This window comes from Nestor notabilis, unplaced genomic scaffold, assembly GCF_000696875.1.
Source record: "Nestor notabilis isolate BGI_N333 unplaced genomic scaffold, ASM69687v1 scaffold25101, whole genome shotgun sequence".
In the NCBI taxonomy this organism is placed as follows: domain Eukaryota; kingdom Metazoa; phylum Chordata; class Aves; order Psittaciformes; family Psittacidae; genus Nestor; species Nestor notabilis.
In genome coordinates this window covers 22,081-38,388 of record NW_009916418.1, presented here as the reverse complement: position 1 = coordinate 38,388, position 16,308 = coordinate 22,081, and the positions used below count along the sequence as shown (strand labels likewise).

Here is a 16,308-nt window from a genome sequence, read left to right as displayed (position 1 = left end):
TTCTATAGATATAGCTAAACTTATGTGAGAAATACATGATTTTAGGTTCACACGTGGAATACTTGGGGTGTTTTCATTCCAAAATTACAGCCCTACAAATACCTAAATATGGGTAATTTCACTGGTTTCTGAAACTAATATATCTTGTGGGTGTATACAAATGTTTCTGGAATCTCTATTTTACTTATAAGAAACACATGTTCCCTGTGAAAATATCTGGCTTTAATACCTTTAAGCATAGCCATCACAATTGCTGAAGCAAGTACTGATCACAGCAGGACACAGCTATCTGTGAAATAATTTAACTGCATCATGTGCAGTCAGCAGAAGTTCAGCACTGTAGTTTGGAGAAAGTGACTCTATGCTGTAATTCACTGTCTGAGCTACATATTATGCTGCAACACTTTCTCTTTCTTTCCCATCTATCATAAATATGGACAGTTTTTCAATTATGTCAAAGTATCCCTTGCTAACAACACATGTTCACATTTGCTAAAAAAAAAAAATAAATAAAAATTGGTGTGGTATTTTTAGTATTTCATTATAATCTTCACAAGTTCAGCAACTATAAACCATATGAAGTAATATTAATATCATACACAAATGCCTTCACCACAGGTAGTTAAAAGGTTCTTCACTGTTTAATTTGACCAGACACTTCTGAAATTACTTGATTCTACTCAGTGACAGTGTACATTGAAGTTAGCTATGCAAGAAGCTGAAATAACCACCAACGTTGAGTTTTGCAGCATGAGTCAGTTCTGAAGCTTAGTATCCTTGCTACATGTTGTGTGTAAACTGGCTATAAGGACACTAGTACAGCAGAAGAACTTCAGGAGTTTTAGCAACCATATAAATGCAAACTCTCACAGCTGTTGCTTGAATGCATGTAGTCGGAGCAGCACATCTCTCGGTTGTCTGTGCATGATGTATCCAGGTGGCAAATCAACCAGAGCCTGCCTTTCCCCAGCACTCCTGACTGCAGCAGGATGCCCTGGGGATGTGGACCATGGCGCATGTTGTTCACACCAGGCCATCTTCTACCTGCTTCTGTTTTAACCTAGACTTCTCTCCACAGTAATCTGTACTTTTTCAAAGGCGAAATTTTTTTCTGGTTTATATATGTGTGTAAGAGCCATTACTCTGGGAAACGTGTCTTACAAAGATGTGAACCATTAGAAGGATTCTGACATCTAAACCTTCCTAACATAACATAGTGATAAATATTTTAACCTTTTTTGAAAACTGAGTAATACATGGAATATTACATCCAGCTGCATATTGCAAGTCACTGGAAAGAAAAATATCTTGGCCTAATAAAACCTAGGAAAGACTGGCAATGACCGTAGAAAATCTTCTGGCACCAAAATAGTCCCAGAGTTGGAAAAATATTTTGGAAATACATATTTGTTATTCATTTTATTTACAGAGAATAAGTCTTTAAGTAGCAAACCTCCCAGTTATGACACTTAGAGTAATCTTGGCTTTAAACAGACAGCTACTAGTTCCTGTGATATAATTTCACTTATATCAATTTCATTGGTCCAGCATTGACTAGAGAAGTCAAAAAGTGAAAAAGATCAGTTTCCACCTCATGTTTAAAGTGAATAACCATCCCACTGTATTTTTAGTACAATGGAAAGAGTTGTGATAGTCATATGGTAAGGAACAACTCAGTCTCTACCAAGTGCTACACAAGCTGTGTAGTTTGCTGTTCAAAAGGGTAATAAACAGTCCTTTTATTCCCGCCAAAGCGATAAGAATAGACATGATTCAATGGCACATTAGCGTAAGCGTGTCACTAAAATGTGATCTTCTGCAAACTGCTTTTAACACAATAGGACCATTACTTGACCAGCATATTTGATGGCCACATGCTTTTGTTGCCATGAGCTGTGAGAATCAGTAGAATCAAAAATGCTGTAGAAATGTGAATGTACTTTATGACGGTCTGTAGTAATTCTGTACATCTCTTATGTCTGTGTTCTTATAGCCACTTGGGCACTGAAGTAGCTGAAATGAGAAAGAGGCAGCAGTCACAAAATGAAGGAACATCAGCTGTGTCTCAAGCACCTGGAAACCAAAGGCCCAACAACACATGTTGCTTTTGTTGGTGCTGTTGCTGCAGCTGTTCATGGTATGTTCTGTAGTATATTTGGTTCCATATTCACCACAGGTAAATGATGAGAATGTAAAGTGCCAAGCACTGGGAACATGCAAACATGTGGGAGAGGATTGCTGCCAAGAGGCACAATTTAACATTTCACTTAAAAATTTGATTAAACAGTTCCCTGATTTGGTTGGACATCTTGTGAGGGGGAAGAGGAGAGAGTAGTAAATTTGAGCTATATTTACCCTCCTTAAACTATAACTAAATGAGGAAATTTCAGTTGTAAAACTAGTATGTGTGAATGATAGACTTGATACTGAATGCTTTATAATTTGCATTCAAAACATTAAGTTTTTTCTGCTTGTAGTTTTGATATTGCAGTTCTCTACATTCAGGGGGGTAAAGGGGAGATATTCATAAATGGGAATATATGGTGACCTGTTTTACTATTTAGTTGTCGCATAATATATATACTGTAAATCTGAAAACACAAGCCTTAAATTCCACTTTATCTTTTAATTGGTGTGGCATAATTTTAGTGGAGAAAAGGCTCACAAATTGTCAGTGCTCATCTCTTCCTAAACAAAGAGTTCACCTGGAAAATTAAAAAATTAAAGCACAGTTTCAGAAATAGGATTAAATTCTCAGTGTCTTGAGATGCACGAAGTCTTTATTTCTTCTTGTCCTGAAAACAATTAGTGTTAAAATATAAAGTAACATGCAGTACTATTTGGAGCCTGTGCACCCTGTTACATACGTAGTTCAGTCTTTTTGGAGTGACTATTCCTTTGTGTATCTGTGTTATTTTCACTTGAATCAGCCATCTGGCACCAATCTAAAACCTGAGGCTATTAGCCCTCAATGTATTTTAAAATGCATACCAACATGTATGCATCAGGCATTAAATGAGACAGCTTTTTCCAAGATGCCACATGCTGGAGGCAGTTCCAGGGTGGACCTGCCTTGGCTGTTACTTTCAGTTTCACCTGGAGGCAGAGCGTATTTGGAGCAAGGATGAGCAAGAGCTCATGCTTTTCCAAAGTTACTTTGCAATGTGTTCAATCCATACAACAAAGAGTTAGAAGTGTATTAAATGGGAAGAAAAGGAAGGATGTTTTGCCACTGTTATCTCTGCTTTGTGACAAGGGCACAATGTAAGATTAGCTATACTGTTACAGAGCAGAGGTTCATTTAGCTCAGTACCCTATTTCAGGAAGTGACCTGTAGTGGATGCCACAAGGAAAGGTTAAAACAAGTGGACATGCACCTCCTTAGCCTACCCACAGCAGAACTCCTCACAACTTCTGGCAATTTGCAGTTTAGGGACTTCTTGGCCCACAGCTTATTTCTGTGTGGTTTATAATCCTTGGTGGAATTTTCTTTCATTAATTTGTCAAACCACTTTCTGAAGCAACTTCCTGAACTCATCTAAACTTTTGACATCCCAAGTTTCCTGTAGCAGCAAATTCTACAACAGACCTGTACGCTCTATAAACTACTACTCCCTTTTGTTTGTTTTAACCTACTAGATGTTGATTTAATTTGATGCCTCCTTGTTCTTATGACTGTGAAGAACAGTGAGTAATTGTTCCCAGGATGATGAAGATTTCATAGAGCTCTCTCAAATCCCCCTTCAGCTGTCTTTTCTTCCATAGTCTTCTCTATTTTAATACAGAAATTGCCCCAGACCATGGTTTATCCTTCTCTCTCTTCTATCTATCCACCTACCTTGTGTCTTTTCATGTACCTTTCCTATTCTGATATCTCCTGTCTGAGATGTGTGACTAGATCTGTTGCAGTAGTCAAGACATAGGTGCACCATGTTTTATGTTTTGGTTTTTTATTATTAATTCCTACCACTCTGCTTGCTTTTTGACAGCCTCTGAGATTATGTTTTCATAGGATTATCCACCATGACTACAATATCTCTTTACTGAATGGAAATAAAGCCCATCATTGTGCATGTACAGCTAGGGTTGGCTTTGCCTTGCATACTGGAATATGAATGGCAACAAAAGTAACAACATAATTTCTAAAACTTAAAGGCAACTGATCTTATTTTTTAAGCATGCTATGGCTCAAGAATGTTATTTGACAACTACATTTTGAAGCTTTCATAAACTTTGTGACTCTTGGAGACTCTGCTCTCCTTATAATGCAATACCATTATATATGTGAACAGCTTATGCATCTAAATTAGAACGATTATTGATTTAGAAATTGTTTTTTCTGTTAATATTCTGTCTTTCAGGGGCCTTCAGGGGTTGAGGGCTTTATTTTGGTAAAGTAGGTTAGACTGAGCATGGAGAAATCCTGTCAATTTGACCTAGTTTTCAGGATTAAGTCAAAGAATGGGTCAAAGGGGATAGTGATATCACTTGTGTTTTTTAAAATCAAAAAGGTAGAACATATGATGTGCTAAGTCTTTTCCAGCTGTGTCTTCTGTGGTTCCATACTGGAAACTCCATGAGAGGAGAGATGGGACAAAATTTTGAAAAAGATGATATGAAATGTTTCAGAATATCAGTTAAAACGAAGTCATTTGTTCTGGGGCCAAATTTGTTCGGTAAATTTGAACTGTCCACGTAGGGTACAGATTGCTGTTCTTGCTTCAGTTGTGTACCCAAAAAACCCCACAAAACTAAAAAAAAATAATGAACTTACCTAGTCACTCATTATATAGGGGATTGTAGGTAGGTAATTCTGTAGGGTAGTTCTCAGCAATAGGAAAGCCTAATCCATAACTGTAACAGGTTCTCGGACCGACTGCAATTACATGCTTTCCCTAGTTCCACAGGTCTTTGTATTTAAGTAACATGAATTTCTCAAGAGATACCTGTCTGGAAATGTTTCTGGATTCATTAATGGTGATGAAAATGCTTTAACTGTCAGTATCAAGATTAGGAGACTTCTGTTTTCCACCAGCCTATGTGACTGAGGACAGCTCTGATATTACAAACCTCTTAGTGGCTCAACTTCCACACCATTCATAGAAATGAAATGGGTGGCTTTTAATAAGAAGCTTTCATTTTTATCTATTTGAAGAGTTGGTTCAATAGTTCATATATCCAAACAAATCATTAGAATTCTAAAACTATCTTTTGTGAATCATGTAATATTTGTTTTCTTCTGTTCCACCCTGTGTTACAATCAGAATAGGCATCAAGTCTTCTGTTTGCATAACAGCATAGGCAAATACTCACACCTTTGAGGAAATACTACCTTGCCTAATAGAGACTTGTTAACAGAAAAAAGTTAGATCAAAAATTTATTCAATACATCTTCTTACAAACTTTTTTTTACTCCTAATAATTCCTTCTTAAGGGTAACAAATATTTGGAGTACTTCATTGCTGTGGGATAACCCTGGTAGGCAGCTCAGCCCCACACAGCTGCTCGCTCACTCCTGCCCAAGTGGGATGGGAAGAGAATCAGAAGGATGAAAGTGATAAAACTCATGTGTTGAGGTATAGACAATTTAACAGGTAAAGCAAAGCTGTGTGCACAGGTAAAGCAAAATAAGGAATTAATTCGCTGCTTCCCATCAGCAGGCAGGTGTTCAGCACGGCTCCATCATGAGTAATGGTTATTTGGGAGGACAGACGCTACAGCTCTGAACCTCCCTCCTTTCTCCTTCTCCCCCAGCTTCTGTTGCTGGGCACAATGTCATATGGCGTGGACTATCCCTCTGGTCAGTCAGGGTCAGCTGTCCTGGCTGCGTACCCTGCCAGCCTCTTGAGCGAATCCAGCCTGCTTGCTGGCAGGGCACAGTGAGAAACAGAGAAATCCTTGATACCATGCAAATGCAGTTCAGCAACAGCTAAAACATTCATGTGTTACCAACACTGTTTTGGTCACAAATCCAAAACACAGCACCATATGGACTGCTATGAAAAAAGTTAACTCCATCCCAGCCAGACCTAGTACCTCTATTAGCACTGGAAGTTGTCAGGACAGTAAATAGCTTAGTTTACAAGGGCAAAGCAGGGCTTATTATACCAGCGTTTGCTCAGATTGGAAAAGATGGAGATAAACAGGCTACTCAACTTGGCCATTTTATTGTAAGGGGTATGGTCAGGATGTTGCCCAACTAGGTTAAGCCTTGAACTAGTGCCTGACCATCAGTAGTGAAGGAAGCAGTCCTCCTCAGTGGAGAAAATAAAATGCTTCTAAAGTTCACAACAAGAAAAGCTTGTCCACTTACTGCAGAGGCAGATGATATAACCCTCTGGAGATCTTCTATAGGACCTTCCTCTTTCCATTGACCAAATACAGACCTTCAGCACTTACTTCAGGAAGACTGCCTCACTAAAGCATCTAATAGAGAAGTACCAGTCAGGTACCTAAGGTGCTGGACTGAATCTCACTCTGTGTTTTAAGCTCCCACAGAATACCATTCCCACAGAGGACAGAAGAAAAAGCTTCCTTACTAGGTGTAATTTCAATGACTCGGGTAGCCTGAGGGTTGCAACATTTGCAGTAAGACTCCTAACATGACAGTCTATAATTTCCTCAATTAGACTGTCTCAAGAGAAAATATTTAGTGCTACGGCCTTACAGTTTTGAGCTCAGCTTGGCAAGGTAAGAGTAGACACCTGCTATTTCACCTCCCCAACCTTATTAGCAATCCGTTACTCCAGCTTCCTGAGCAGACATGAAGTCAGACATTCTCTTGCTAACACTTGTAAATCACATTCTTCAAAAAACCTCTCAAGCACAGGGAGGTTAGCTATTCTGCCAATTTTATTTTGCTTCCTCTAGTCTCCCACCCAGAGCAGGAGTCGTATCTTTTTATCCTCTCTTCCTTTCATAAAGTGCTCAGTGAGTTTTAAAGCTGTGGGGCACACTGATGCCTGATAATCCCTCTCCTTTTACCATACACAGAAGGCTCAGAAGACATCTAACATCTGCCCTGCAAGAGATTTTAGCAGTAACAGAGTCTGGGGAACATGAAAAGGCTTCCAGGGGATAAGTGAAGATGATCACACCACTCCACTTGGTTCTGTAGCTCAATTCAAACATGTGAGCTGGAAGGCCTTTACCTTTACTGCTGACGTCTCTTGTGGAAGAGGGAAAGGGACTCATGTCCGTCAGCTCTGAGCTGTGCCCTGTACAAAAGCTATGCCTGCCGTTTGATTTTTTGTGAGCCTTCCATGACTAGTTTCCCACACCCAAGAGATGCCAAGGAAGATGGGGTATTTGCCAGCTTGGCAGTAAGTGAGGGTTGCTCTTCACAAGAAGCCTCTCTCCTCCAGTTTTTATAGCTTGCCTATGACAGCTGTGAGTTATGTCTGAAACTGCTTCCTGATAACCATGTTACACAAATATTTTTCTTTATGAAAGGGTTTTTTTGTTCAGCAGTTGTCTTGGGCCTGCAAGAAGATATTTCTGTCACTTGTGCCATGAATAAGAGATGACAGATAAAGTTCTAAGAGCAATTTTAAATTAGATTAATATTTTTCTCTATGGAATTCAACATTTTCCTCCTCCTAACAGACAGATAGTGTCCATGGTACTCTAAATGAAAAAAAAAAAAAACAAGCCAAAACCATTTCTGTTGCACTTCCCACCTCTCTAGTACTTTGAGATGAGTAATTTTTTTTTGGCATACTCAGTTTGCCATAAAAAAATCATGTTTAAGCTTTGCACTACTCTACACAAGATAATCCCAGGGAGTCATAGTCATGGCTGTGTTCTCTTATTTAACTATGATAGAAAGTTTAGAGGAGAGGGAAGCAGAGGGAACCAAAGGAAGGATGGAAACAAAAGAAGAAAAAAAGCAATGAATTATAGCCACATGTTCTGAAATATATGGAAAATAAAATCCGTATCATTCCCATAAAATCACAGAATCAACTAGGTTGGAAAAGACCTTTAAGGTCATCAAGCCCAATCTTTACCCCAGGACTGCCAAGATTGCCACTAAACCATGTCACTGAGGGCTTCATCTACGTGGTGTTTGAACACTTCCAGGGACGGTGATTCCACCACTTCCGTGGGCAGCCTGTTCCAATGCCTGATCACCCTCTCTGTGGAGAAATTTTTCCTAATATCCAATCTAAACCTTGGCCTTCAGTAAAGTTTCCCAAGGAATTCTGCCATCCAGCATCCTAAACAGGCCATAGATGAGAGGTGGGCTGATGCAGAAAGACTTACCCAGGCTCCATGATTTGTTAAAGCTTTTAGCAAGGGAAAAAAAAAATCTCTGAAACAAAACACACATTTTGAAAAATATTTTTGGCCTTCAATTTTATTTTATTTCACAACCTAACTTTTTAATTCTTCTTTTCCTCCCTTAACACATAGGACAGCACCTCTGAAACAGATGTACTCAGCTCTCTGCATTTCACCTCTCTCAACATTACATCTGAGAAAAGCAAATATGGAAAATTACATCAGGAATTATTGTACTTTAGTGCAGAATACAGAAGTGCAGGCTAGTGTACTCTATTTTACTGAAATACAAGGTGATACTTTTAAAAATAGATAATGGGAAAAGATGTTCCATTCTGAGCCTTTTTATACTTTAAAACATCGCAGGACTTCCTTCCGTTTTTATCATTTTGCTGTTGCAGAGGTCAAAGATGAAAACATTCCCTTTCTTTCCTGGAGAATAATTTATTCTGAGGGATAGCAGGCTTAGCTAAGCACAGGAACTCATGCTTTGTGCTTCTATGGGACAGTATCATCTGTATCATCTCAGTGCAATGGGCAGCACTGGTGCTTTCTTAGGGAAGCAGTACCAGTTCTACTGACAGGTAGAATTTAAAGCTGGGTAAAATCCATTATATGACCTGTCACACAAGCTACTGAATGTGATATACTAGAAAATCAGTCTTAAATCACCTTGTCTTTAAGTCCACATATCCACAGTGCTGAGGCCATGAGAGAGAGCTGCCTGGCAGACATTCCTGTTGTCACCGGAATGCACCATGGGGTGAGTGTGGAGTAAGGATTTAAATACTTAGCAGAAATGGGCCTCTCAAGATTCCCTAAGCTACTTAAAGTAAGAAATAAGAAATAGAAATTCTCAGCATTTGGAAAAACAAGCAGAAGACACTCTAAAAATAGATCGCTTGTCAAGTAATTTTTTCATACTTTTGTAAGTTATTTTAACAGTACTTATTAAATAACACCCAAGTAAAGCATTTCTTTTCCCTTCAAAGGAAAAGAAAGGGATGATTAAAGTTGAAAGTTAAAAAAAAAATCAGAGGAGGGAATCATGTCTTCCTAATGGTTGTGATATTTAAGGGCTCACTCTGCTTTATAATTTAGACAAAGCAAATGATTTTGCTGGAGTTTTATGGATGTTTAGGTCCTCAGAGCAGGCTGGGGACAGGTGGCTCTGTGCATGCTCGTTTACACAACTCTCCCAGGGCATCACAGCCTGACTTGCCAACCTCTGGGCTTGTGCCCTTCTGTGAGACTCGGCCAGACTGTCAGCGTAAGCCTAATAATTCCTGTAAGTCTGCTCTCTCCTTGAGCCAGAACACAAATATACCTCAGATGTGACTCAATACATGGCTTATCCCAGAGCTCCAGAGATGGCAAGTAAAGGCAGCTTTGACTGCTTCCTTCACCTCCCTCTGAAGCAGATGTGAAATGCCACCGTTTGAAAGAGGGGAGCACATTTATTCTATATAAATGATGCCACAAGGTACAAGGGTATGCTGGAGGAGGTTTCGGGTATACTAACTGCAGTAAATTACTTCTTAATTTTTCCTGCATCTATTTCTAAAGAGTAAGATGCAAATGCAGGACATCATTAAAATGTTACCAGCAAGCCAAAAGGACTATAGAAATAAATTTACAAAAAGCAAAACCTAATGTAAAAAACAACTAAATAAAGCTTAAAGTTAACTTGTTAAATCTCATGAGACCCTGCCTTGGTCACTGTGGAGCCCCGTTCTAAGTTAATCAAATACATCTCATCTCTTCTTGTCAAAAAGAAACCCAGAAATCCCTATTTCCAAGTTCATCCACCACCTTTTATCTCCCTTCTTTCTCTTTCTCAGCCGCCTGCCACCTACCTCCAAATATCTGTGAAAGCACAAGGTCTTGCACAGCTTTGGAGCAGGGTCAGGAACTGTGAGCCACCACCTCCCACAGCAGCACTGGGTTTCTACAGGTCTCAGAAGCAGTTTTGGTGCGGGTCATTGCTTTGTGGGACATGCAAAGTAAATTAAAATCACAGAGTTTTCTAGGAGAAAGCTGTAAGATACACACTGCATTTATTTCAGCAAGTGCCTGCAAAGGGGTGGTCACTGAGGTGCTGCTGGCCTACCACATCATGGTGGAAGCACAAGACACTACACAGACATTCAGCATGTATAAATCATTTTAAATTAATTTTTAGCCAAGAACTGTGCTTTGAATAAACTTTTAATACTGTAAACAGAGTCTACATGTAAACTGATAAACGTTTCTATTTTCAAAGATATAAGGTAAACTTGTTCCTCGCCATAATAAAATAGATGTCTAATGTGAAAAGTAGAGCTTCTTATGCAGCTGGTCTGTTAAATTTAATCACAAGCCAGTGGCAGAATCCTCTTTAACATCAAAACCAGCTCTGGGTTCTCTGGACCAAGCTTTCCTAGTACCAGGATTTTATCCTTAATATTTTAAACTTTGAAAGTTCATTTCATTTTGGGGAAGAGATGAAGGCTCATAGTTTATTGACATTGTTGCCCATCTGTGATAACACAAGCAGGTAGAGAATGGGTAGAAAATAAACATAATATATTTGAAAATTTTTAATAAATGTTTCTGAAGCTTCATAAACCGAATGCATAGATTCCTATGTGTATAATATCACTAAGATAAGAAACCCTCTTCAGTCTAATTGCAGAAAATAGTCCTATCTCATGCAAACAATTCTGTAAAGAAAATTGGAATGAAAAAAAATAATCAGAACTGCTGTCCTCCTAAATTGAAGAATAAATACATGCTCAGAGGGGATTTGGGATTATACAAGGCTCATTTTAATTCAGCCACACATAAGATGCTGACAGTAGCTCCTTAGAAAGAGATAGAAGACTAAATCTAGTTAACTTTAGAAAATTATCTTGATTCTGCCCTGGCACAGCACACAAAGTGTATTCAGGGACAGCTGCTCTTGAGGAGACTAGAGGGAGGGAAAGCAACGGCAGAATCACCTCCACCGGGGTAAAGCAGCTTGATGTCTCCTCAGAGGCTGTTTAAGAGAGGGATTGCTTCAGAGCGTCAGCATCTTGGCTCTCCCTTGCCACTCATGCCTTCTTTTCCCACCTGCCTGTGCCAAAATGCTGTTCAGCTTGGTGTCCACGGCACAGTGGCTGAAGGACAATTCGTAATGTCATGACAGATTTTCTGTCACCAGCGCACAGCTTGACTGTTGCTGTGGAAAAAAGGAAAATAAAAAAAAAAGATAAGAGTGCTGAGGATGCCTGAGTCCAGTTTACTCTCTGATTCTCAGTCATTAGGAATTTTGAGTCTTTTAAATCTCCCCTGATAGGGTTTGGGCTGATTTACTGTTTCTTTATTTCAGATTTGACAATGATGTATTTATACAAAGATGCATTAACTAGGCAGTCTCTGGAAAATGACAGAAATGAAGAAGTGCGTGAAAGGTCAAAATAGGTCTCAGATCAAAATATAAGCTGAAGTAGGGCTTGTTGATAAATGATGTCGTTTTAAAGGTGCCAAGGTGGCCTTGCAAATTATCTGAACTTTATTCATCGTGGACTAAAAAAATCCTTGAATATTTAACAGGCAAAACCAACAACAAAAATCTTATCCAAATTAAACACACTGGCTCTATCTATACTAGTAAACTAAGGGTCTAATATGGGCTTAAGCAAGTAGCCATACAGTTTAACTGTGAGCAAGTGTTAACTCCCCAACAGAGTTTTGGCCAGTGCAAATTGCACAGTCTCAGGCAATGATGCGTCACTAAAACCCTGTTTTGAGCATGGGTTTTATGGACTTAGGCTAGATGGTGCCAGTCAGCCCCAGGGCCAGTGAACTCTCCCAGCTCATTTTATCTCTGCAAGAATAAATGCAGTCTGCAGTTCCAAGCTAAAAGAGGAAAAAATTTTTAAAAAAGTGGCTACTTAAACCAAAGCAGCAAAATTTCCATCTTACAAAGGTTTATTTTTTAACCATGTGGCATTCTAAATCGGTTTAAAATGTCAGTTAAAACAGGAATAAATGTCTAGTGCTTTTAAGAGAAAAAATGAGAGAATGTATCGTGGAAATGAGTCTGCACCCCTAGTAGGTAACACTTACGAGATGGAGATCCTCTCACTAGAAAAGTGGGTCAGACATTCATTATGTGAGGCAGAAAGGCAAAGGAGATGCGAATCTTGTCTAGTCACGCTTCATAATTTCATAGCACATATATTTGTCTTCTGAAGTAGCTGATCGGGGGCCTGATACCAGCAGATGCTGAACACCCATTATGGAGCAGTGGATATCTTCAGTTCCTGTTGACATCCAGGTTGAAAGTGCTTCCCACCTAAGGGCCTTGTTTAACACAAAATCTGGAAACCAGCAGCTAACATCCATCAAAACAGATAACTCTAATACACACAGGCTAGCATGATGGTTCTCAGTCCTGTTTGCTGGTTGAACAGATGTTAAGTGGAAGATCCCTCATCCTGTTTGACTGCAATGTAGATAGGCATAAACTAGTTTGGTCCAGGCTAATTTCATAAAATATGGTGTTCATAAATCATGGTAGGAATTCTACTTTACAAAACCCTCTTTAAATAAAGAACTTCACGACACCTTATGAAAAGAAAAAATGTTCCCAGGCATCTCTTCCCATTTGGAAACTGCAACTAAATCTATGGAATCAAAGGAGTGACCCCAGTCAGGCTCAATTCTTTACTGTTGTTGCTATTTTCATCTCTGCAAATGAAGAATAATAAAAAAAGCCAATACAGAAAATAAGACCAAAGACCATTTATCAGAATTAATTGTGACTGTTAGACTGGTTTGCTTGTGGATTGGAAGGCTTTTATTCATCCAGTTACCTTTTCAAAGAATACAATTCCTATTTCTTTGAACACTAGACAACTGTCACTTTTAATTGTCTCAAATATATGAAGGAATTGCTTGCAAAATAGCTGTAGCCAGGAGTAAGGACACTGCAGATTGTCTAGTAATTAGATGCATCCATTGTGCAAGATGGAATATAAATGGTAATATTATTCTGAAGGAACAAATGAAGTTGACAGCCAGACTAGTGATCTGTTAGGTGACCTGACAAGCAAAATATACCCTTGAGTTGAATCTTGCCTAAAGCAGAAGCAAGCTCTACAATAATGAAACAAAACTAGAGTAACTCCATTAGGAATCATTGGCAAGCAAACTTTATTAAGCCATAGATTTCTTACCTATACGGAAATTACATCCCACACCTGAGAACAAAAATCACAAAAATTTATCCTAGACTGGACTAAATGTTTCCAGAAGTTGTAATAGCTCCTGGTGTGGCTATCATGTAAAAGTAATATAACCTCTTTGAAGTAGAATCCATCAGGAAGCAAGCTTTCTGACAGATTTTCAGAAAAACAAAATACATCTGAGAAAAAAGGTGAGTTTAGGAAAGTCATTGCTTTAAATGAGTAGTTCTTTCCTCTCTTGCACGTTTACAACTTTTCCTCAGTGCTAGTCTGTTTGAGGGAGGTACTGTCCTTTATTTCAGAAGTTCAAGTACAGTGCACACTAGTAGTTTCCATCTGTCTTTGGATGCCTGCTGAGCTGCAATATCTGTAGCTAGGTAGTTTAAATCAGTCACACAAAAACAGAGGAAAGCAAGTTCAGCAAGGACAACCATTAAGAGGACCAGTCTCCTTTACATACCTTTCAGGCTGCATTGACCTTGACAGCATTTAACGCCTTTGCCCTGATGTCATCCTGAAGTGTAACTATTACATTTTTTTAATTAGCTCCCCCAATATTCTTCAAATGCAGTCTTTCTTTAAGTGTGATTGCAATAGATGTGTTGGTTGTGGCACTGGTGGCCATGCTTGGAGCACTGTGTCCAGTTCTGGGCTCTTCATCTGAGGACACCTGGATATATTGGAGAAATTCCAGCACATGGGATGAGTAGGGGACAGAAGCACCTCTCCTATAAGGGAAGGCTGAAAGAGCTGGAACTGTTCCACCTGGAGCAGGCTCAGGGGGATCTATCTTATCGATATGTACAGAAATACCTGAAGGGCGGGTGTAAAGAAGACAGAGCCAGGGTCTTTTCAGTGGTGCCCAGTGACAAGACCAGAGGCAATGGGCACAAGCTGAAACAGGAGGTTTCCTATGAACACAGGCAAACACTTTTTTACTGTGAGGGTGACCGAGCACAGGCACAGGTTGCCCAGACAGGCTGTGGAGTCTCCATCTTTAGCGATATTCAAAAGCCATCTGGACATGGTTCTGCTCAACCTGCTCTGGGTGGCCCTCTTGAGCAGGGGGAGGTGGACAGGATGACCTTGAGAGCTCTGTCCTTTCCAACGTCAACCATTCTGTGATTTCTGTGTTTCTGTGATTCTGTGCTCAACTTGTCAAAGACTAAACTCAGATCCTAAATGTTTGCAAAATATTTCAGGACATTGTGAGTATATTAGGAGAATGTCCCTTTTGTCAGGGGGCTTCCAGCAGGTTAGTTTTTTCCACTACCAATCCACTTCTGAATATTTTCTAAAAGAAGAAAGGATCTGTAGAAAAATCACATCAAAGATCACATTGCAAATAGCAATCTATGATGGAAGATGTATTGACACATGGCATCTTTGATTTCACAAGGCTTTGCTTTCAAGTTGTTCACAGAATCCAAAAGGAAAAATCAGAGTTTGGACAAATTTGAAAGCTTGTCTGCCAAAAGTATACTGAATTCAACTTTTATGAAAAATACAGCAGGAGAATATAACTCATGGCTTTAAAACGAGACTGTATTCCAGCTCTCCCTTGTGAACAGAAAAGGTTACCAGACTTTAGATCTATTCCATTTTTAACTGTTAAATATACAGGAAAGGGAATAGAGTTGAACACTGCGGAATTGCTAAAAACTTTTATATACTTGCTTTACTGAGCACAGCCCTCTAAGACTTACTTTAGCTTAGTATTCATATTGCAGTAAGGATGATTTACCTTCACAGTGGCATGTGGGATGTAATTTAATAACCTTATATAATGATGTTACATAAACTCAAAAATCTTGGCCAAGACTTCCCATTAACAAAGAGATGATTATACTCTTAAGCACTAGATCACTTGGGTTCAATTCTGATTTTACTCAAGCTGAGGAGTAGGACAACATAAGACTATCAGGCCCAAGCTAAATAGCTTAACTGACTAGACCTTAATAGCTTGAGATGCTCCAGATATCTTAAATCTTAATTTCCACCAATCTCCTTTTTCTTTAGTGGTTTATAGTTGAATCTGTAATGGCATTGGCCAAGTATGCTGAATCCAGCTCAGTATTAAGAAAGCACTGCAATTGAAAACCAGTAAGAAATTCATCCTGCCCTCCTCTCCCTTCAAAATATGGCAGAAACATACAACCTCAGATGAACTGAGAAGTTTCTTATCTTTCATGGGGAAGTTCACAACTCCGAACAATGATCAGCTGGCCTTATCATAAACCTTTGAATAAGCAAATTCACAGACCTTAGTCCAGGCTTTCTTTCACAAGGAAGAAAGGTAGGAAGGACCCTCTTCATCTGTTACGTTTTCAAGAGTATTTCCTTCTAAACTTTCAAATATCTCACAGGGATAAAAGCTATTCCTTCATACAGAAAAGTCTAAATAGCACTGCAAAAGGAGCACTACAGAACAAAGACAGAATTGTCAGCCAATTCCTTCAGTCACACCTGGACTGCTGCTAAGCATAGGTGTCAGAAATACCACAGTGAACAGGCCAAGATACCTGCGTGTAGGCACAGAGGGGTTTGACCACATCTTCTTATTCCTCTGTCCATATCTTCCACAATCATACAGTCAATGCCACTCTTGTAGAAATCTCAAGACTGGTTTAGGGAAGTGAGGATACTTCAAATAACCCAAAACTCTGGACCGTGAGAGATGAGGTTCTGATAAACTCCATGTATCATGAAGTTAAGAGTTATAGCTGCTGGATTTCCTGATGAATCTCTTTTCTTGTAATCAGAAAGCATACAAGGAAAAAATTCTACTATGACAGAATGTAATTTTTCTAAA

General features: G+C 39.2%; 1 protein-coding gene across 1 annotated transcript in view; it reads left to right on the top strand.

The window, feature by feature from the left end:
* Nucleotides 1-1,998: 1,998 nt before the first annotated feature.
* RGS17 (regulator of G-protein signaling 17) overlaps nucleotides 1,999-16,308 on the top strand; it is a 29,003-nt gene continuing 14,693 nt past the window's right edge. The window contains exon 1 of the mRNA XM_010024574.1: nucleotides 1,999-2,137. Coding sequence (XP_010022876.1) covers nucleotides 2,019-2,137 — 119 coding nt within the window. The 5' untranslated portion in view covers nucleotides 1,999-2,018. The remainder of the gene's footprint in view (nucleotides 2,138-16,308) is intronic.